Source organism: Podarcis filfolensis, assembly GCF_964270895.1.
Source record: "Podarcis filfolensis genome assembly, chromosome: 1".
Classification (NCBI taxonomy): Eukaryota; Metazoa; Chordata; class Lepidosauria; order Squamata; family Lacertidae; genus Podarcis; species Podarcis filfolensis.
In genome coordinates, this window is record NC_139604.1 from 645947 (window position 1) to 669912 (window position 23966).

General features: G+C 42.4%; 1 protein-coding gene and 1 long non-coding RNA gene across 14 annotated transcripts in view; one reads left to right on the plus strand and one right to left on the minus strand.

Annotated features, from left to right (window-relative positions):
• Positions 1 to 6488, minus strand: part of LOC310743807 — a 45801-nt gene extending 39313 nt beyond the window's left edge. Inside the window, exon 1 of the long non-coding RNA XR_014539240.1 lies at positions 6044 to 6488. This is a non-coding gene — a long non-coding RNA (uncharacterized lncRNA). The remainder of the gene's footprint in view (positions 1 to 6043) is intronic.
• UNC80 (unc-80 homolog, NALCN channel complex subunit) overlaps positions 1 to 23966 on the plus strand; it is a 163826-nt gene that overhangs the window by 8338 nt on the left and 131522 nt on the right. For all 13 annotated transcript variants that reach the window (XM_083625474.1, XM_083625481.1, XM_083625483.1 and 10 more), the window contains exons 3-7: positions 9342 to 9498; positions 10314 to 10630; positions 11444 to 11567; positions 12562 to 12635; positions 13735 to 13874. In XM_083625474.1, the coding sequence (XP_083481600.1) occupies positions 9342 to 9498; positions 10314 to 10630; positions 11444 to 11567; positions 12562 to 12635; positions 13735 to 13874 (812 nt within the window). The remainder of the gene's footprint in view (positions 1 to 9341; positions 9499 to 10313; positions 10631 to 11443; positions 11568 to 12561; positions 12636 to 13734; positions 13875 to 23966) is intronic.

Genomic DNA, 23966 nt, shown 5'->3' on the forward strand with positions numbered 1-23966 from the left:
AACTGACCTGATTCACACACCCTGGACTGATGTGTGAATTGAAATGAAATTATCCTTTGGTCTTCACATTTCTCCACATATAAAAACAAAAACAGACAGACACTCCTACAGGAGGCAGTTAATCTGCTGATCATGTTTCAGAGTTCTGGGGAGAACCATTGCAACTCAAGGTGCTTCACTTTCAAACAACCCGGACTCTCACTCTCTGAATTTTTCTCTCTTCCCGTCCATTCAAGTTGCAGACTGGCTCCAAAACATCACTCCTGCTTTCAGTCACCAGCTGGAGGACATAATCTTCCCAAACACATTGTACTGTATTCCAAATGTTGGAGAGAGGGTCCCAGCTATCAGGAGAACAACTCTTGTGATTTGCTTTCATAATTTGCTCCCATTATGTTCTTATTAGTAAGCTATTAGCTTAACTAAATATGGTCTCCCTGCGTTCATAATGCCACTGAAATACGATCATAAATTTCTTTTAGGGAGCTCATTTGCTAGCTTGCTTTTTACAGTCACAGTCCATTACCCTACTCCAAGTACATGGATGAGAAGAGGGAGCAGTGGCAGTATTATTCATGCAGTCCTCCATTATGCTAATATTGCTTTGATACTACACAGTATGTAGGAGATGGAGTGGGAAGGTGAGGGTAGCATGAGGACTCTGGCACAGACCACTTGGACCTACACTTTTAACTTTCCACAAAATGTGTCAAAGCGCTTCTAGAGCACAGATAGTCAATGTTGTGTCCTACAGACATTGATGGACCAGCACTCACAATCAGCCCCAGTCAGAATGGCCAATGGTCAGGGATGATGGGTATGGTAGTTCATCAATATTTGGAGGGCACTACATGCTTCCCCTGCACTGGAGTATGGAGCAGAGTAAGAGACCTGGGAGGAGGCTTCCCATCAATGCAGAGGATTGCTGGGGAGAGGCAACCAGTTACTACATTTCCATTCTGCTCTAGCTTCCGGGCTACTACATCACCTCCAAGGGCATTGAGTGTTGGACCTCTTCTCTTGTGCTTCTGACTTACCAGTGTATTTCAGAAGCAAGCCCTCTATTAACAAGCCTTGCTGTAGCCTTTTCATTTAATCAATCAGAACATATTGTATATACTCGAGTATAAGCAGACCCGAATATAAGCCAAGGCACCTAATTTTAGCACAAAAACCTGGGGAAACTTATTGACTCGAGTATAAACCCGTTCACCACATCACAAACCTGATGGTGGCGGCAGCGATGGAGGAAGAACAAGCAGCCCAAAAGGGCTCCTTTTGGGCCGTTCATCCCTCCGCCGCCGCCTCTGCCGCTCACAAGAGCAGGCATAGGAGCCGCGGTTGGGAGAGGCACAGCACAGCACCTCTCCCATCTGCGGCTTCCTGTGCCTGCCCTTGCGAGAGGCGGGTGGCGGCGGTAGGACCAGTGGCGAGAAAGGGCTCCTTTCGGGCCGCTCATCCCACCACTGCCGCCTCACTCAAGTATAAGCCGAGGGGGGCTTTTTCAGCATAAAAAATGTGCTGAAAAAGTTGGCTTATACTCGAGTATATACGGTAACTAGATCCAAAACATGCTTCCCAAGCTAGATATTGGAGCTCTTTGCTGTGTATCATCATGTGGAAATGTTCTTCCTGGCTCTGTCAGTGCTTTCTGCCCTGCTCTTCAGTCTTTTGTTCTATTGACACTGTAATTTCCTAAATGTCAAGGAAACAAAGTCCTTTTCTTTTACCATTTAAGATTGTAATGGTCTTATAAAATTCAATAGTGTCCCGTGTATTTTTAGAATCTGAGTTGCCAAGTTGAAGCCACTGAAGTGTGTGATGGTGCACTATTTTTAGACACATCCCTTTTCTATTTGCTGAATTTGTTGATGTATTGTGCTGTATTTGGAGGTCACTTTTAATGCTGTACTTTCCAACCCAACCCAAAAATATAGAGATTCCCCACCCCCCCTTTGTCTCATCGGCCACCATATAATTCAATATCTTCCTGTTTTCCTATAATAGTTAAACTTTCAGTAGCTATGGATGAATGTGGGACAAAACCAACCACAGTATTCTGTTTAAAACAATACATTACAACTTTATTGACGCTTAATTGCAATATTAATACTATGAAGTTTATTTAAAGGATTACTTATAACGCTTGTGGTTTCACTTAGTTACTGTATGATTAAATAGCGCCCACATACACAATAGGGTTACTGTCCCTTTAAGAAGCTGCCTATGTAAGGTTGCTTTTTCACCCCAAATCAAACCCTTGGCAATTACCCTATAGTGCTCCCTTGCCAGTTAATGCACTATACCCAGAGGACTTCACAAGCAGTCTGTCCAGACCCCCATAAGCATTTACTTGTAAGTTTTTAAAAAGTAAACTTTTATTATAATAGTCTAATGGTACAAACTAAGAAAGTCCAGGTGCTTTTACAAGGCAAAGGAGTAGCATCAACAAATCTGGTCCAAGATCACAAGCCAAGGTTCAGGAGTTTGCATGGGAGCTGTGAACATGTTCTAACAAGTTTATTCCTTATCTGAAGACAGGTATACCTCCTGGGGGTGGGAAAAGTCTTTTCTCATCTCTTGATGTGCCATCAATCCCTGAGCCAGTGTCTTCCTCTGAACTCTTCTGCTCTGTCCTAGCAAGCTGGGAAGGATCAGTCCTTGTGTTTCTCGCCTTGCCGGTTCCAGGCTTATCTAGGTGCAGGGTGGGATGGGGAGCTTCATCAAGTGGTCTCTGCAGCATAGTCTGATCCCCTTCTCTTCACACTCTGAGTTCTCATCCTCAGTTGCCTCGCACTCCTGGTCTGAATCAGAGGACTCAGGAGGAACCATAACACAGTAATCGCCTTAGTGACCCATACCTCCTGCAATCTGGAGTTTTTCAGGATTCTCTCAGGATTGCACCTATGGTCTTTAACTTGGTCCAGCAATAGCTACCACCTCAAGTTCATAATGAACAATGCTGTTACTTACAGCAGCTTTCTTGAAGGCTGTCTTGCTCTCATATTTCCTCCCTCGACTCTTTGCTCCAGTGATATTAGCTCCTGAGCTGGATCTCCAACTTCCTTTCAGACACCAGCCTCTGCCACTGCTCCCTAAGCCCCTTCCAACTTCCCCACTGACCTCAGTTCCAACAATTACTCCCCCCCCCCCAGAGCAGGATGGAACCTGGCCCTTTTTTTACATTAAGGACTACAGTTTCCTGACCACTGTCCTGTTAGCTAGGAATGATAGAAGTTGTAGTCCCAAAACATCTGGAGGGCCAAGTTTGGAGATGCCTGATTTAGAATCAGGGCACTTCATTGTTACCTAAAAAAGTGGTACAGATGGTTTGAAAGGACATACATAAAATAAGTCTTTCATAGAATGATAGAGGATCATCTAGTCCAACCCCCTGTAATGCAGGAATAGGCAGCTGCCCTTTATGTCCTGCAACATTGGCATTATCAACAACATGCTCCAACCAACTGAGCTATCCATGGCGACATTGCAGTTTTTAAATGTCCTGAAAATTTCTTAACCAAGTATTGTGGTTCGAGGACCCGACCCCCGCAATGTGGAAAGAATACACAAGGACACGTTATATAAGGTTAATGGGCAAGGAAAGGCCACAACTTTATTGATTACAGCAGTGAAAAGGTATTGGCTTAGGCATTGGATCTCTCAAGCAAGTGGGTTTATTCACCAGTAGGTGGAGCCTGTTGATGCTAATCCAACTATAGGCTCTCCCCTGATGTCACCGAGGGTCGTGCCATGGCCTCCCACCAAGCAGGCATCGGACAGAAATACACGACCGCCAGATTCCTTTAACGGAATACCCCTAAATTGAAGGCATAGGCGATGGCCACACCTAGCTCTTCGACACACCACAACACATTATTCCAATGCCTAACCTACCCACCAATACCACAAATGTTGTGACGATTGCTACGAGGTAGGCGAAAAAACCAAAAAGCCTAATGCCAAATGGAAAAACTCCTACCAGGCCCCCTAGACAACCAGGGCGACCAACCTAAGGTCCGTAGCAAGGCCAATGACCTAAGCCCTACTCAAAGGGAGTGGAGGGTGGGTGACTCTCAGCGAGACGACGAAGAAAGAGGCCGGGGAGAGGCTGGCGCCGCAGCAAAAGGCTGCTGAACCTGGTTGGATGCCTGCCGAGGGGGCGTGGGCGCCAGCCGGGTGAGGGGGAGGCAGGGGGGCTAATGCCCCCTGCTAGGGGCGGTACTCGGCTCCCGCCCACAACCACTCCCCTCTCTTGCAGGGAGGAGAGTTTTTGCTACTATTCCCTGCTGATTATTATATGAGAGTCTTGCATGAATGAAAAGCCTTGTTCAAACACGCTATCCTGTGTTTAAAAAGCAAGCAAAGGGCTTGTCCACACTTACTTTCCCCCACTCTTTCCAGTCGCAATCCATGATTTAAAGCTCTAAGTCCGAGCACCCTGTTTATTTTTACCCTAGAGCTTTTCCTGCAAAAACGTGCTCTTTAAGGCTCAATCAGAGCAAGCGACAAACCATGGAAAATGAAAACTGATTTTTGCTCCAAATCAGCTTTCAAGAGCAGGTTTTTATGGGGAAAGGTCTGGGACAAAAAAAAAGAGAAATGTTCGGTCATGGAGTGTTAAAAGAAATTGCTGAACAAAAGTGTGGGTAAGCTCAAAATGTTCTTTTCTATTACAAATTTGTTCCAAAAGGAAACAAGGGGAGACTCAAGGGTGCCAACTTGAATAAAAGATTGGGGGGCAGGTAAGCCCCGCCCCACATAATTGATCACGTGACATGGTGCGTGCACACAATTTGAATGGCAATGCCCATCAACTTGGGGAGGATAGCCCCCTCAAATATTTTATTGGGGGGCAAAGCCCCCTCAGCCCCTAGGAGTTGGCGCCTCTGTGGAGACCATTGATTTGTTAATTTATCCATTTATGCTACCCCACAGTGGCTTCCTGGTAGCTGTTCTTTAACTGAAGGTTTTTTTGGGGGGGGTTATTTACACTTGCTAGCAATCAAAATTTCAGCACTGACAGGCCGATTTTCAATCAAAGTCTGATTTGTTTACTTATAAACTTATTTATAAGCTGCCTTTTGTGAAGTTGCCCACACAGAGACAGCTTTACATATCAATGAACACAATACCATTGAAAACAAAACTAGGCAATTTAAATGGCGGCAGTACATAATAATTTAAAAACATAGCCTGGTTAAAAATAAATAACACAGCAGGCAGAACAGATTCAGCACTTTAAAATGCTACACATTCTAAAACAGCTCTCACTCATTAAATAAAGGCATAGATTAGGAAAAAGCTAGTCCCCCCCCCAAAAAAAATAGGTTTAAAACACCCGCTTTAAAATTTGCAGAGTTGGGGGGGGCCTCCATGGTTACATAATCTTGGACCTCCACAGAAAAGCCTGTTTCTTGTGCCAGCCAACAAAACTGGCCTTATAGACAGGCCTTGAAGAAGGGTATAAGTGGTTCTTCTAAATCATTGAGGGAAGGGGGTTATTGGTTAGTTTTTGTCTTTTTAGGTTTTTTCTATTCTCATTCTGCATTTTTATGTTGTGAACTGCCCTCTGAAGTTTTTAGGTCAAAAACAGATGAGATGAGATTGAGCTCTTGGTACAGCAAACTAAATATGACATAATAGGCATCACTGAAACCGGGTGGGATAAGTCCCACGATTGGAATGTAGTAATGGAGGGATACAATCTATTTCAGAGAAACAAGACAAGAAAGGAGGAGGAGTGGCGTTATATGTCAGGGATGTGTATACCTGTGAAGAGATCCAAGATTTAGAACCTCAAAGCCAAAGTGAGAGCATTTGGGTCAAAATTAAGGGAGAGAAGAATAACAGTGACCTCATTGTGGGAGTTTACTATAGATCTCCAAGCCAAACGGAGGACATAGATGATGCCTTCCTGGAACAGATGGCCAAGCATGCAAAAGGAAGGGAGATAGTAGTAATGGGGGACTTCAATTACCTGGATATTTGTTGGATGTCAAGCTCAGCCAACAGCATAAGGTCAAACAGATTCCTCACTGGCCTTGCAGACAACTTCATTGTCCAGAAAGTGGGAGAAGCAACAAGAGGAACAGCCATTTTAGATCTGGTCCTAACCAATGTTGATGACCTGGTTAGTGGGGTAGAAGTGGAAGGATCATTAGGCGCGAGTGATCATGCTCTTCTGAAGTTTACTATACAGCGGAAAGGAGCAGCCAAGCATACTAGGACTCAATTTCTTGACTTTAAGAAAGCCGACTTCATAAAACTTAGGGAAGTGCTGGGTGAGATCCCATGGACAGTAATACTAAAAGGAAAGGGAGTTCATGATGGCTGGGAGTTTGTTAAGAGGGAGATAGTAAAAGCACAACTTCAGGCAATACCAATGAGACGGAAACATGGAAGGTGCCTAAAGAAGCCAGGGTGGCTATCTAAAGAAGTTTTAACTGAGTTAAGATTAAAAAAGGATGTGTACAAAAAATGGAAAAGGGGGGAAACCACCAACGAGGAATTCAAACAAATAGCCAGCACGTGTAAACACAAAGTCAGAAAAGCTAAAGCACAGAATGAACTCAGGCTTGCTAGAGAGGTTAAAAGCAACAAAAAAGGCTTTTATGGGTATGTTCGTGGCAAAAGGAAGAACAAAGAAACAGTGGGGTCACTCAGAGGAGAAGATGGTGAAATGCAAACAGGGGAGACAGAAAGGGCTGAACTCCTCAATGCCTTCTTTGCCTCAGTCTTCTCCGATAAAGAAAACAATGCCCGACCTGAAGAATCTGGAGCAAATGATTCAGCAGAGGAAACACAGCCCAGAATAACTAAGGAGATAGTACAAGAATACTTGGCTAGTTTAGATGTATTCAAGTCTCCAGGGCCACAAGAGACCACAAGGGCCATTGAGTCCAACCCCCTGCCAAGCAGGAAACACCATCAGAGCACTCCTGACATATGGTTGTCAAGCCTCTGCTTAAAGACCTCCAAAGAAGGAGACTCCACCACACTCCTTGGCAGCAAATTCCACTGTCGAACAGCTCTTACTGTCAGGAAGTTCTTCCTAATGTTTAGGTGGAATCTTCTTTCTTGTAGTTTGGAACCATTGCTCCGTGTCCGCTTCTCTGGAGCAGCAGAAAACAACCTTTCTCCCTCCTCTATGTGACATCCTTTTATATATTTGAACATGGCTATCATATCACCCCTTAAACACCTCTTCTCCAGGCTAAACATGCCCAGCTCCCTCAGCTGTTCCTCATAAGGCATCGTTTCCAGGCCTTTGACCATTTTGGTTGCCCTCCTCTGGACACGTTCCAGTTTGTCAGTGTCCTTCTTGAACTGTGGTGCCCAGAACTGGACACAGTACTCCAGGTGAGGTCTGACCAGAGCAGAATATAGTGGCACTATTACTTCCCTTGATCTAGATGCTATACTCCTATTGATGCAGCCCAGAATTGCATTGGCTTTTTTAGCTGCCGCATCACACTGTTGGCTCATGTCAAGTTTGTGGTCAACCAAGACTCCTAGATCCTTTTCACATGTAGTGCTCTCAAGCCAGGTGTCACCCATCTTGTATTTGTGCCTCTCATTTTTTTTTGCCCTAGTGCAATACTTTACATTTCTCCCTGTTAAAATTCATCTTGTTTGTTTTGGCCCAGTTCTCTAATCTGTCAAGGTCGTTTTGAAGTGTGATCCTGTCCTCTGGGGTGTTAGCCACCCCTCCCAGTTTGGTGTCATCTGCAAATTTGATCAGGATGCCCTTGAGTCGTTGATAAAGATGTTGAATAAGACCGGGCCCAAGACAGAACCCTGTGGCACCCCACTAGTCACTCTTCTCCAGGATGAAGAGGAACCATTGATGAGCACCCTTTGGGTTTGGTCAGTCAGCCAGTTACAAATCCACTGAGTGGTAGCATAGTCAAGACCGCATTTTACCAGCTTCTTTACAAGAATATCATGGGGCACCTTGTCAAATGCCTTGCTGAAATCAAGGTAGGCTACATCCACTGCGTTCCCTTCATCTACCAGGCTTGTAATTCTGTCAAAAAACGAAATCAGGTTAGTCTGACATGACTTATTTTTCAGAAATCCATGCTGACTATTGTTGATCACAGCATTCCTTTCTAGGTGCTCACAGACTGTTTGCTTAATGATCTGCTCCAGAATCTTCCCTGGTATTGATGTCAGACTGACTAGGCGGTAATTATTTGGGTCCTCTCTTTTCCCCTTTTTGAAAATAGGGACAACATTTGCCCTCCTCCAGTCTGCTGGGACTTCGCCTGTTCTCCAGGAATTCTCAAAGATGACTGCCAGTGGTTCTGAGATCACATCTGCCAGTTCTTTTAATACTCTTGGATGCAGTTCATCTGGCCCTGGAGACTTGAATACATCTAAACTAGCCAAGTATTCTTGTACTATCTCCTTAGTTATTCTGGGCTGTGTTTCCTCTGCTGAATCATTTGCTCCAAATTCTTCAGGTCGGGCATTGTTTTCTTTATCGGAGAAGACTGAGGCAAAGAAGGCATTGAGGAGTTCAGCCCTTTCTGTGTCCCCTGTTTGCATTTCACCATCTTCTCCTCTGAGTGACCCCACTGTTTCTTTGTTCTTCCTTTTGCCACGAACATACCCATAAAAGCCTTTTTTGTTGCTTTTAACCTCTCTAGCAAGCCTGAGTTCATTCTGTGCTTTAGCTTTTCTGACTTTGTGTCTACACGTGCTGGCTATTTGTTTGAATTCCTCTTTGGTGACAGACGTGTGTCAGCCCTCTGTACTTATATCTAGGAGCAATGGGCTGAATAGGGTTTCCATGCATGTGCACATGGTTTCCAGAGATAATGTGCCCACTGTCCACCATTGCAACGTGGACCAATCAGACTTCCTGTGTGAAGAATGGAACTGTCCTCATTAAATTTACGTATGGTACTACAGTGGTGCCTCGCAAGACGAAAAGAATCCGTTCCGCGAGTCTCTTCATCTTGCGGTTTTTTCGTCTTGCGAAGCAAGCCCATTAGCGGCTTAGCGGATTAGCGCTATTAGCGGCTTAGCGGGCTTAGCGGATCAGCTGATAAGCGGCTTAGTGGATCAGCTGATAAGCGGCTTAGCGGCTTGGGAAAAAGGGGGGGGAAACCCGCAGGAACTCGCAAGACATTTTCGTCTTGCGAAGCAAGCCCATAGGAAATTCGTTTTGCGAAGCACCTCCAAAACGGAAAACCCTTTCGTCTAGCGGGTTTTCTGTCTTGCGAGGCATTCGTCTTGCGGGGCACCACTGTATTTTCATACAAAGCAGAAATGTTCAGTCTTTCAAGAACATGTAATAGGATTTTTTTTTTCTTTTTCCTCCTTCATTTTAGTCCTTTGAAAGAGTTTTGGTTGAGAATAAGTTGCACGGTCTTTCACCGGCCCTTTCTGAAGCCATCCAGAGCATTTCTCGCTGGGAACTGGTCCAAGCTGCCTTACCACATGTTCTTCACTGCACGGCGACACTGCTTTCCAATCGGAACAAGTTAGGTCAGTGCGCATGTTAGGATGCTATTATGCTAAAAACCTAATTATGTTCCGTCTAGTTTAAACTGATGGTTCTCAAAGCAGGATAAGCTGTGGCTAAGGGATGCATTTACCTACCCCTTTTGATTTCAGTTGGTTGTGATTGAGCAGAATGACTCCTGGTACACCCTGTTCATTTCTCAGCTATGTGGGTTTGGGAGATCTATCCTGAGAAGGGCCCAGAAGTCCTGTTTTCTTTCTCTGGCACCACTAGGTAAACAAATTGTCTTAGGGCAATCTGGGCATTACATTAAGGTTACCAGACATTCCCATTTCCCAGGGACATTCCCCGAATTTACAAATCAGTCCCCTGACAAAATCCTATCATTCCTACTGAAGTTGAAAAGTGTCTCCGGATTCATTGAAAAAAATCTGGTAACCTTACATTACATGCCTAGGTCCCTTTGCTGCTTCTGGGTGGATGACTGTGAGTGAAGAATCAGGGGTGGAAGAAAAAGAACGTGTCACTCTGCCTTTACCTGCTATTCAAAAGCCTATTTCCAGTAGGAACACACACACACACACCCATCAAATTATGGGGGGAGGGGAAGCTAGAGAGAACTTCTAGATAAAGACTGAACATTGTAACAGCCCATGGCCTTGGTCTGGAGGAGAACATTTAAACTTTCAATTAATTATGTAGTAGTTTTAGTAGCGTAGTAGTAAAATAAATGTTGCTCGGCCATAAGCCATAGCAAAACTAATATATCAACAGAAGACAAAATCCAACAACAGTGCATGGGAAGACCCAGAACGTCTTGCTGTGTTTTCTCATCTAGGACATCAGGATAAACTTGGTGTTGCAGAAACGAAGCTGCTTCATACTCTGCACTGGATGTTGCTAGAAGCTCCTCAAGACTGCAGCAATGACCGCTTTGGAGGAGGAGGAGGAGGCGGAGGAGACAGGGCATCGAGCTGGAGAGGGAGCAGCAGCGCTTTCATCCACCAGATTGAAAACCAGGGATCTCCAGGGCATCCAAGGCGTGACAGCACCAATGAAGAGGAGGAGAACAACAGGAGGAAGTTCTTTCAGAATTCAATGGCCACAGTGGAGCTCTTTGTATTCTTGTTTGCTCCGCTAGTTCATAGGATCAAAGTAAGTGCTTAAAGGAAAGGCTCGTCAACACTTCTGCTTGTCCCGTGCCTAGAAAGTATTAAATTACTTACAATGTCCAGAAGTGGCTACTGTGTTTCCTTCCTAGATCTCCAGTGTTGTGGGACACTCTGATTCCACCACCACTCCCAGAGTTCCCCTTGTCCCTGCTTTATTTCCCTCAGGTTCACTCATACTTATACAGACAGAAGCATGGAAGCTCAAGTCAGACAACCCTCCAAACCCTGCTGTGGAGGATTCTGGAGGAGGCCTGGACTCACAAGGGCAACCATTCCATCTTTCATGTCTGGCATTCCTATGGTATCTCACAGAAACTTTTCTTTTAGGATATCAAATGGAGGGTGTAGCAGAGTCCTTGTAAGCAACCCCTTTTCTTTCTGTCTTTCTTTTTGCTGTATAAAATGTTTATTCGGTGCATGAGATGATTCTTACAATTTCTACCACCTTCATCACAGGTAGAATTGCATTACATTTTTGGAGAGTGAAATTGGAACCAGCAATAAGAACTTCAGATACTCTTCCCCAACTACAGCAACACAGAGCCAATGGCTGCTCCCACTGCCTGCACCCCAAACCCAGTCACAAGACACCTTGTGCACAACATACCACCCCCATGATTGTCCACACACTTTTGTGGATAAACCATGTGTAAAATGGAATAAGAGAGTGGTTTATAGGACAGAAGGACTCTACCTATGAGATTTTGGAACAAGGAATCTCTGGGTTTAAATAAAAAATGTCAATGCTCTTCTCCGTCAGATCCACAGGTGTCCCCATGTTCTTGTGTCCTTTTAGGAATCTGATCTGACTTTTCGTCTGGCCAGTGGCCTTGTTATTTGGCAGCCGATGTGGGAGCACAGGCAACCTGAAGTTTCCGCCTTTACTGCACTGGTTAAACCCATCAGGAATATAATCACAGGTTTGTGGTTGTGTTAATGCATGCAAAAGTACTTAGAATCTGAAAGTCATAGAGAAGTAGCTGGTAAGTGTCTGTTATAGAGTTTCAGAGGCTTCCTCAAACTTCCACCAAAGAACCAATAGCAAATTCTTTGGAAGAGAACCACCTCTTAATAGTAGATGTAGTATCTAACAGGGCTCCAAGTCCCTAACACAGAGCTGGGGAACCTTTTCCAGACCAAGGGTCACAGTGTCTCATGGGAAACATTCCAGGGGACACATGACAGTGGTGGGTGGCCATATGTCCAGAATTTCCTGGAATACTGTGGTCAAAATCAGTGTCCGGGCAGAAATCGGCAAGACTTCCCAGAAAATCCAGATGTATGGCATGCCATGTCAACTTTGGCCCCCAAAAAACTTTTGTGTCTGGATTTTCACTTTCTGAAATATGGCAACTCTAGCGGCAAGAGGCAAAGTAGGGTCAGCAGTGCATGTGAATGTAATCTTTGTTCAGTAGTCTACTATCTACAGACACTCAAACACCCTCTCTATCATCCATCAAGAGGCATTTTGTGGTATTCATTGCTGCACTATTGCAAAAGTGCCAAATGGAATGACACTCCCCCCTCCCGTATACAGTTCTGGGGGTTCACACCCAGCTAATTTCAGAGGTGCAAGGAGAAGGAGAGGGGAGATGCCCCATTGCACAAACTGAAGCCCTTCCACAGGGCTTTCACTGACAGAGTTAATCAGGTGGCTCCTGTGCATTATCAGAGTTCAATGACACCTCCCACCCAGGTGAAAGCACTAGAAGAGGGTGTGAAGTAAAGTTGGTGAGGGTTGTAGCCTGGGGAGAGCCTGAAGGGATTGATAGAGAAGCCTGGGAGGCTGCATTTGCATGATTCAAGAGGTTTTTGTTTGTTTTATTTAAAAATGCATGCACTTCTTAGCCAATTCCAGTGTTTCTGTGCTTTGAGTCACACAGCTTGCCTACTAACAAGTTCTTCATTTGCCAGCAAAGAGGAGTTCTCCAATGAAAAACCAGACTCTGACATGTGAATCTCCTAATGTGGATGCTGGACGTACAGAGGTAATGTCTGAGGCTGTACAATCTTTATTGGAATCACAGGGAGGGGCAGGGGGCGAGCTAAGGAACTGGGCTAAGGAAAGCATTTTTCTGCAGGGAAGGAAGCGATCCTGGAAAGGAATGGGTTGTCCTTCCCACTTGCTCCTCTAGGCAGGCGAATGTGCAAATACCAAGCACAGTCCCTTTGGGAACTCAAGAGAAGTGGAATAACTTTAAACAAATGCTTGCTGTATAATGCAAATTAAATCCTAGCAGAACCTGAAATAACAAAAGCTAAAATCCACTTAATCCATATCCACTTAACCTCAGCCATCAAAGGTTGGCTTTAAATGATTGCCCTCTGTAAGAGGTTCAGGCCTTTATTCAGGATTTCAGGGAAAGAAAGTTTCATAAGCAGCCACTGTGAGAACAGAATGATGAACTAGATAGGAGCCTTCTTGGATCAGATCTATGCTAGGTGTGGGAGAGCTGCCAACCATCCCAGTATCATTCCACTTTAAACAGCCATGGCTTCCCCCTCAAAAGCCTGAGGACAACAGTTTAACCACTCTAAGAATTGTTGCCCTGCACCTAGAAAGATAACACATCAGAGAGCTAGAACAAGTTTTACATGAACACAGTTGTTTCAAAGAACAGGTTTGAACTGTGCACTTGACATGGACTGTCAAAGCCAATTCCTTTCCCTTTAATTGCACTCTAGAGTTGCACCACCACGCTCCTCATTTTGCAAATAGTGTAGCAGAGTGAAGTAGAAAACAGCAACAAGATTCCTGCATGATGGATGCAAGGCAAGCTCACTGCCACACCATGGGAGTAGATCCTTACAGTGGAGTCTTTTATATGTGTGCTTCATTCAAAGCAAGTGCAGTTTCTTTCAGTGGGTTTTACCCTCAAGAAACTATGCAAAGGATTGCAGTTTCAGTGTATAGCCTAATTATGCAGACTTCAACCATTATTCCTGCAGTGAAACTTTCAAGGAGGACATCTGAATGTTCAGTTCCTCCAATTAACAGCAAGAGTAGTTTGGATTACATGTTAGGCAGAACAGCAAACTGCACATTTTGATTGCATTTCTCACTGTGAAATATTTTTGCACCCACAGGGGCTCCAGGTAGTGTTTGAAACACCCCAAGCAGATGCAGTGCCCCCCAGGCCTGCTTTCTCAGGCTGCCACCGTGGGAATTCTATTGATGGAAGTGTGTCATCCCAAGCCTCCCAGGAGAAAGGACCCCCCTATCCTAGGTAAAAGCTGATCTTCTAGAAGGGGTCCTCCTTGTCTCTCTTTTCTCCCCATCCCTGTCCCCGTCTTCTATGATCATAGGATACTTCCCACAGTTAGAGAAGACAGAGAAAGATTATTTCTGTTCTAAATATTAAAATGGGAGTCTTCCAGTTGTGTGATTCTGTTTGAAATGTATTTGGACTATAAAATGTGTGTTGAATAGCATATAACACTAATTTAACACCCACCCACCGCCCTCATTGGTGGCCTTGCTATCTTCCAGGACTTCACTTCACATACAGCTCTGGAGGAGACTGTGGAACGTTGGTGCCTTCTGTATGCCCTAGCAGTGCTGTGGGAACTGCTTTTCCTTCCTCACACAGCATTGCTGCGAATGAGGCAGGCAACTTCCTCTCAGTTTGTCCCCTTCAAAGCTTCCTGAGGTGTTACATTGTGGCCACTAAGGGGCATTATTTCTTTGCCCATTTAAGTTTTGACCCTGGGTTGTTGGTCTCTTGTAGGATACCGTGTTTTAAGCTGAAGCCATTACCAAGCAGATCGAAACACAAATTGTTGTTTAGACATTCAAAGACACTTTCTCTTTCAAGAATCTCTGGCAAGCATTTTAATTTTTCAGAAAAATGTTTGAAGCATAGTGCCTGAAACAAGGCATTCATGTTTACTGACCTGGTCCTGACCTGTTGCCAACTATATTAAAATGGCACAGCTGGCTTCCCCCACCCAGGAACCTTATTTTCTGCGAAAAAAGCATTGAAAAGCAACTTCTGTGATGTAGGAAAGTTAGCAGTGCCATGCTCACAGAGAGTGGAAATGAAGACTTTCCCCAGATATATACACAGAAGGGGGGGGAGAGACACAAACACACACACTCTTAAAAATATATCAAATATTCTTTTTCCTGCTGAGCTACAGTTTTTGGGCAGCTCTCTTTACTTGATTATTTTTAGGCTAGTTCAGAGTGCCCAAAGGAGGAAGGAACTGGTTTTTAGACAGCAAAAATGAGGCAGTCATTGTCTGAAACTGAGCTGGGCGGTCGCTATGGCAATGAAGCTGCAGGCAGGCTCTCTATTCTGCGTCATTAATTTCTCCTCATTTGCTGAACTCATTGATCACTACAAAGTCAACTGGATACAGGGGGAGGGGTAGTTGTTGCCTAGCAACATGCAGTGAAGAAATAAATGTTGTTTGCTCCAGTTACTAACCCAGCATCCATGGAATTATTTTGTCCTTGAAGACCAAATTCAACCAAATTGCTACATCCACAGCCTTTGGGGGTCGTGGTAACTGAGTTGAGTCAGCACAGAGTTGAAATTAAAATTCAGAAGACATGAAAATGTCTAGATTTTTTTAAAGGCAGGTTTATTCAACAGAACATAGATTGGCTTTTTGGTAGATATCCTGAGCTTTTTTTTTTGAACTTTGGCGTTCTGTTTCTGAATATACTATATGCAGTCTACTATTTGCCCCTAATGTAGTCCCCAGTCCAAAAGAACGAGTCACCCTCAGAGTTCATAGCCACAGTCTGAGTGACATGTAGAAAACTGGGAGGTGGGTCTTTGATGACAAGTAGACTGGGAATTTTAGCAAGGCCACTTCTGCCCCAGCAAAAATTAATATAAGGTAACGATTCTTAACCAGCAGAGCAACCTTATCCGTTTGTTAACTTTCTTAATCTCAAATAAATTAGATATACTTTTTGTATTATTTTTCAGTCTGTTTGTTAATGTTAATGTTGTCCTAGAGCTCATTAATAGGGAAGAATCAGGTGTAAGATGCACAATCTGTTTCTCAGCAAGGATTAAACACTCTTAGGTTTTGGGATTTGTGCCAACACCAGTGTTTATTGTTTCTCTACCAATGCAGCTTTATCGGCACAAATTCTCAAAGCAATTTACAAAACCATAAAATAACAGAGCATTAAAAAACAATTTACAAACAAGATTAAAGAGCAACTAAAAATAGATCACAGTATACCAGTGGATTAATCACTGGAGGGGGAACATAAAAAAACACACATGAATTCCTTTTAAAAAAACAAAAACCATTTTGGTTAACCTAATGAAAGTATCACCCTTTTATTGATTTCAGACCATCCAAGTGTCCCTATTTTCCAGGGACATACCTGATTTAGAGAAGCTGTCTCAGTTTCTGATTTGATTCTAGAATGCCCCACTTTTCTTTACGATGTCCCTACTTTCATTGAAGAAATGTTGGAGGGTATGGAGTTATTCGACCCCTGAGCCATCTGAAGCCAATCCTGCATAAGGAAGTTTTCTTAATGTTTAATGTTTTATTATGTTTTAATATATGTTGGAAGCTGCCCAGAGTGGCTGGAGCAACCCAGTAAGATGTGTGGGATATAAATAGTAAAATTATCATTATGGAATGGGACGTCCCTATTTTCATCAGAGAAATGTTGGAGGGTATGCAATTTTGGAGTTTTCCTTATGAGCCAACATGACTACCATCCTTTTTTTAAAAAAAATTATTTTTTATTAACATTTTCAAAAAAAAAGAAAAGAAAACATAAGTACGAAATAATAAATAAAAAATTAAATACAATATTCTTTACAGTTATATATAGTATCATGTTATCTACATTGCGTTAGATCATGCCTTGACTTCCCTCCTTCCCAGTTGCGGTTTTCTTATTATTTCTTATCTTTTACAGTTTCTTCATATTCTTTATATATATCACAAGAGTTAAGTTAATCCTGCTGTAGTCCTTAAGCTTCTACAGTTAGTTTCTATATATGTAACAAATTTGCTCCATTCTTCTACAAACTTTGATCCTTTTTGGTTTCTAATCCTATGTGTCATTTTCGCTAATTCCGTGCATTCGAATAGTTTTACCTGCCATTCCATAACAGTTGGAATTTCTGATGTCTTCCATTTTTGCGCTACTAGAATCCTAGCTGCCACCGTTGCGTACTGAAATAACTTATGATCAACCTTTTTTATTTTGTTTTTTTTTTTAATAATTTTTTATTAAAGGTTTTTATAACAAATACATAAACAGACAAAAACAAAAACAAAACAAAAAACATGTACCATTTCATATCTTAATTTCTTATGCCTTTCTTCCCCGACTTCCTCATGCCTCCCTTTTCTGTATTCCAAATTCTTATCAATTACTCAGCAAATCTTCCCTTATTTTAATTTAAATTTAATCTAATCTTCCTTATTCTCCTTGTCTTAACCATTGCTAATAGTAACCATTTACTTTCCAGTCCAACATCATTCTAACTTTCATTAATTTTGTAATATTTCTTTAGGTAATCCTTAAACTTTTTCCATTCTTCTTGCGCTGCTTCTCTTCCCTGGTTTCGGATTCTGCTCGTCATTTCTGCCAAACCCATGTAGTCTATCACCTTCGTCTGCCATTCTTCCAGTGTGGGTAATTCTTGCGTCTTCCAGTACTTCGCAATAAGTATTCTAGCTGCTGTTGTGGCGTACAAAAAGAAAGTTATATCCGTCTTTAACACCCCCTGTCCGACAATACCCAAGAGAAAGGCCTCTGGTTTCTTAGGGAAAGTATATTTAAATACCTTTTTAAGTTCATTATAGATTATTTCCCAGAATGCCTTAATCTTCGGGCACGTCCACCAAAGGTGAAAAAATGTACCTTCCTTTTCTTTACATTTCCAACATTTATTATCAGGCAAGTGGTAAATCTTTGCAAGCTTGACTGGGGTTATGTACCACCTATATATCATTTTCATAATATTTTCTCTTAAGGTGTTACATGCCGTAAATTTTATCCCGGTGGTCCACAACTTTTCCCAATCAGCAAACAAAATATTATGACCAATGTCCTGAGCCCATTTAATCATAGCTGATTTAACCGTTTCATCTTGTGTATTCCATTTCAGCAGCAAATTGTACATTTTTGACAAATTCTTAGTACTGGGTTCTAACAATTCTGTTTCCAATTTTGATTTTTCCACCTGGAAGCCAATTTTACTGTCCAATTTAAACGCTTCATTTATTTGATGATAGTGCAACCAATCTCTCACCTTCCCTTTTAATTTCTCAAAACTCTGCAATCTCAGTTTGTCCCCTTCCTTTTCCAAAATTTCCCAGTATCTTGGGCACTTCGACTCCATGTTTAACTTTTTAACTGCCTTAGCTTCCATTGGCGACAGCCACCTTGGAGTTTTATTTTCCAGCAAATCTTTATATCTAATCCAAACATTTAATAGTGCCTTTCTGACAATATGGTTTTTGAAACTTTTGTGTGCTTTAACCTTGTCATACCACAAATATGCATGCCACCCAAAAATGTTATTAAAACCTTCCAAATCCAAAATGTCTGTGTTTTCAAGAAGCAGCCATTCTTTCAGCCAGCAGAAAGCTGCCGCTTCATAGTAGAGTTTAAAGTCTGGCAGGGCAAACCCCCCTCTTTCCTTTGAATCCGTTAATATCTTAAATTTAATTCTGGGCTTCTTGCCCTGCCAGACAAATTTAGATATATCTTTTTGCCACTTCTTGAAACAGTCCATTTTCTCCATTATTTGCAATGCTTGGAACAAAAACAACATTCTTGGCAATACATTCATTTTTATAACTGCAATTCGACCTAACAAGGAAAGCTTTAAGTTTGACCAGATCTCCAAATCTTTTTTCACTTCTGTCCAAGTTTTTTCATAATTGTCTTTAAATAGGTTCACATTCTTAGCTGTCATGTTTATACCCAAATATTTCACTTTTTTAACCACGGTCAACCCTGTCTCATTCTGAAACCTTTCTTTTTCAATCTGTGTTAGATTTTTCTCCAATACCTTTGTCTTTAACTTATTCAATTTAAATCCTGCCAATTGACCAAACTCTTGAATTATTTCCAAAACTCTTTTTGTACTAGCTTCTGGCTCTTGCAATGTAAGTACTAAGTCATCTGCAAATGCTCTCAATTTGTATTGTTCAGCTCCGACCTGAATCCCTTTAACCAACTGGTCCCTCCTAATCATATTAAGCAAAACCTCCAGGACCGATATAAAAAGTAGTGGGGAAATAGGGCACCCCTGACGTGTCCCTTTTTCAATCTTGAACTCTTCTGTAACCACATTATTTACAATTAGTTTTGCTTTCTGTTCAGAGTATATTGCACCTATACCATTCTCAAACCCTTGGCCTACCCCCATCCCCCGGAGGTTCTTCAACATAAAACTCCAAGAAATGTTGTCAAAGGCTTTCTCGGCATCCACAAATATCAAAACAGCCTTAGTGTTTATATTCACTTCCAACTTTTCCAAAATGTCAATTATATTCCTTACATTATCCGACAAATGCCTTTTTGGGAGAAAGCCCGCTTGGTCCCCGTGAATCTCCTCCATCAAAACTCTTTTCAGTCTCTTTGCTAAAATATCAGCAAAGATTTTGTAATCCACATTCAATAACGAGATGGGTCGGTAGTTTTTAAGTTGGGTCTTTTCAGTCTCTGTCTTTGGTATAAGTGTAATGTAGGCCTCTCTCCACGTATCGGGTGCCCTTTTCCCCTCCATAATCTCATTACAGACTTCCTTCAGAGGTTGTATCAGCCCTTCCTTCAAAACTTTGTAATATTTGGAAGTCAGTCCATCCGGTCCGGGGGATTTGCCCAGCGTCATGCCTTGAATGGCATCTTCTATTTCTTGTGCTGATATCTCCTGGTTCAAAATTGTCTTACTTTCTTGCGAAACCTTTTTCAGCCCATTTTCCTCGAGGAATTGTTGTATATCCATTTCTTTCTGCGGCCCTTGTGTGTAAAGTTGTCTAAAGTAGTTCTGAAAACAGTTCCTAATTTCCGCTGGGTTGCTTATATTCTTTCCTTCCACTTCTATATTTGTTAGTGTTGAGTTTTTGTCTCTTCTTTATTTGCCAAGCCAGTAACTTGCCACATTTATCAGCAGATTCAAAGGTCTTTTGTCTCATTTGCTTAATTTTCCACTCTACTTCTTGATTCGTCAGTTCCATATATTGTGTTTGGTGAAATTTAATTTCTCTTAAAATCTCTTGCGATTTTGGCTTCAATCTTAATTTCTTTTCCCCCTCTTTTATCTTTTCCAGGATTTTTTCCTTCCTTTCATTTTGCTTTCTTTTCTTTAATGTATTTTGTTGTATCAAGAACCCTCTCATCACGGCTTTACTTGCGTCCCATACTATTCTTTTTTCTACTTTAGTCCTTAAGTTAATTTCAAAGTAGTCTTTCAAAGTTTTTTGGGCCTTCTTACAAATCTCCTCATCTCTGAATAAGATGTCATTCATTCTCCATCTGAAGGAACCAGTTGTTGTTTGCCTCATCACCATCTTTACTGCGTTGTGGTCGGAGAAGGTTTTTGGGCAGATTTCCACTTTCTTTATGTTCGGCGCCATACTGCTAGTCACCCAAATTTGGTCAATCCTTGTCCATGTCATTTTGGCTTCAGAAAAGAAGGTTCCCTCTCTTTCTAATGGGTGTTTTGTTCTCCAAATGTCAATCAAGTCCATATTGTCAGTCATTTCAAAAAAGGTCTTAGGTAGTCTTCCATCTTTTGTCACTACCTGTCTTTGTGCTTTGTCCATATTTGTTGAAACTACTCCATTCATGTCTCCCATCATGATTAAATTGTAATCCATATGGTCCATCAAAGTCTCATGCAATTTCTTAAAAAATTCAGCTTTCCCTTCATTTGGTGCATAGATTCCCACTATCAGATACTTTTCTCCTTGAAATTGGATTTCAATTGCCAAATATCTTCCTTGGTCATCTTTAAAAATTTGTTTCGGTTGCAGCTTTTCCTTTGCATAAATCACCACTCCTCTCTTTTTTACTCTGTCTGAAGATATAAATTCTTGTCCCAATCTTTTATTTATTAATAATTTCCTATGTGCTCTTGTCACATGGGTCTCTTGTAAACAAATCAAGTCCAATTGGTCTTTCTTTAGGGCATGAAATATATTTTTTCTTTTTCTGGGAATATTCAAACCGTTACAATTCCAGGTTAGAAGTTGCAGAGCCATGATGGGGTTATTTACTCTTTCCTCCTACAGCTCCCAATTTTTGTTCCTCGTTTGTCGGTGGTTCCGTATCCGTATCTAATGAAGGATGCCCTTGTCCTGGAAACGTCTCTTTCTGTAGGTCTTCTTCGTGTTCTCCCAAGAACTTGTCTTTATCACTCACTGTCCTTATTCTTCTTTTCTTCCCCTTGTATTTAAAAGACAAGCCTTGGGGAAATTCCCACCTGAATGGTATGTAGTTCCTTTTCAGCAGTGTCACCAAGTCTTTGTAGAATCCTCTTGCGTCCAAAATACTTTTGGGAATGTCTTTAAAAATCTCAATATGAAAATCTTCAATTCGAAGGGTTGTTAGGTAGTGCAGGTTCAATATTTTATCTCGCTCCTCCTTTGATCTTAGAGTTATTAAGCAGTCTCTGGGTCTGTTCTTCCTCTGCCTTGCTCCCAATCTGAATGCACTTTCTATCTTAAATTCTTCTTTGTCCAGCTCCTGCTTCCAAAAGTCAGAAAATTCTTTTGTCAAGTAGTCCACCAGGTTGTCTCCTTCCTTTTCCGGCACAAGTCTAATCCTTAGGTTCCTCTCCTTGCGTTGCATATCCTGCATAGAGAGTGCCAGCTCATACTCATCCAGCTTCTTATACACTGGTGGGAACTTTTCCTCAGCAGCAGTTGCAATTTCTTTAGCTTCCTCAGCTATCTTTCGTGTTGTAGATGAATCTTCCAGTAGTTTCCCAATTGCTTCTGCATTTGAGTTCACTTTGTTCCCAAGGTCAGTTATACTTTTTGTGTTTAAATCAATTTTCCCAGAGATTTCTTCAATTTTCTTATTTGTTTCAGCAACTTGTACTTTAGTTTCTGCGCCTTGCTTTTTTAGTTCCTCCAAAGAGTCGTTTATCCTCCCCAGTACCTTAGCAAATGATTCTTCTGAAGACATTGTTTTCACTTTTGCCTTTGCGACAACTGTAGTTCCAGAGGCTCCTGTTACAGAAGCCCTTCTTTGCATGGAAGGATCCACTTTGTATTGTCTGCCAGATCTCAAGGTTGTTTCTTGTGAGTCCTCTTTCTCCTTACCATCTGCCATAACAAAGTCTTTTATTCAAGGTCATTCCCACACTCTTGAGCTGTCAGACAAAAGTTCTCAGGCTTTAAATTCCACTTGTTGCTGAAACGATTTGTAAATCCTCTAGAGGGCGTAAAGTCAATTCTTTACCTTCAAATTAGTCCCACACTCTCCAGAAAAGAAAACAAAAGTCCTCCTGGTTCCTTTCAAATATTCTTTTCTCTTTCTGAAGTATCCAGATCAGTAATCTCCTGCAAGTAACTTTACTATGCAACAAAGTAAATGCTTCAGGTTGAGAGTAGCCAAAGTCAATTAAAGATACTTTTTTACCTTCTTATAGCAACAGTCCTTAGCCGGTTCCTTTTCTCCGGCAGTCCGATCCCCAGGTATAAGAGCAGCGGTAAATAGCTCAATTTCTTTTGAATTGGCAGGAAAACACTTTAAAATCTTCTTTCCCCCCCTCCTGCCTTTGGGGAGGGAGTTCTTTGCTTGGTGGTGGATTTCTTAGTTCCCACAGCTCTCTTTACAAACAGTTACAGCTTAAATGTCTTTCGCTTTGATCTTGCTACAGAACGGAAAGCAGACTTCCTTTTTGATGCTTGTCCGTCTCGGTGCCCAATTTCTTTAATTTTAGTGTCCAATTGTATTTTAGAAGTCAATCCTACTCACGGATAGTTGTTCTTTTTAGTCCGAATTCACCGGAAGAAATCAGCGCTCTCCGCTAATGGCGACGCGGCTTCGCTTCGCAGGCTGGGTGGAAACGACTCTCGGCACCGCTCCACACACCCTCCGCTGATCCGCAGCCTTTAAAAAGGCTATTTCACAGCGTCGGGGGGGCGCAAAGGTGCCCGCCGAGTCTCCGGTTCACAGGCTACGCGCCTGTGATTTTTGAGGGTCCCCGCTTCGCCGTAGCTGGCAGGACCCGAACCCACGAAGCAGATCTCTCCCGGAGCTCCGGGGGAGATCCGCCATTACGCGCTGGCGCTAACCGGAAGTCTCCAACCTTTTTTATTTTGTCCCCTATTATCCCTAATAAGAATGCCTCTGGCTTTTTTGGAAAGGTATACCTGAAGATTTTCTTTAATTCATTGTATATTAATTCCCAGAATCTTTTCATTTTTTCGCATGTCCACCACATATGATATAGGTCTCCATCTTTACTTTTACATTTCCAACAAGCCTTATTTCCCATTTTATACATTTTTACTAATTTAACTGGGGTAATATACCACCTATACATCATTTTTTCTAGGTTCTCCCTTAAAGTGGAACATGCCATAAATTTCATTCCCTTATTCCATAAATTTGTCCATTTATCAAAATCTATATTATAACCCAGGTCCATTGTCCACTTTACCATCACCTCCTTAATTTCCTCGTCTTTGGTATCCCATTCCAGTAAAACATTATACATCTTCGATAGAAGTTTTGTTTTCCCTTCCAAAATTTCTGTTTGATATTTAGATTTTTTCTCACTAAATCCTGATTTTTTATCTTCATTCCATAAAAAGGACAGCAGTTTATCCTCTTCCATAACAGTCCCAGCCAACAGAAGGTGTAGCTACTTCTACTATGGGGTAAGGTGAGGCAGCCACCTCAGGTGTCAGGATCCACAGTGGCAGCAAATTTGGCCTCTAAGGAATGCATTGCCTACTGCTGCCACCGCTGCACTGCCCCCGCCCGCCCCCCGCCCACCCCCACCCCCAAAGTAGTTCTTCACACACACCCTTGTTCCTGATGTAGGTCTTCACTCGCCCCTTAATCCCTGATGGGTGGGGCGACACCATTTTGTGGTTCACCTCAGGTGCCAAAATGTCAGGGCTGGCCCTGGTGTGGCAGACCTCATGTTGCATTATTCTCCAGCAGCCTTTGACATTGATGTGCAACCTCAGCTGCAATAGACCCTGGGGAAAAGGGAGATGACTCTGGCAGCAATCTGGGGACCCTCTTTAGAACAGGCAGGCAAGTGCTCTTGAAAGGGCTCAGCACTTGTGGAAAATTCACTGGAAGTGCAACATCTAGGGTTCACAAAAGCTGGGCTAGAAGCACTAATCAATTA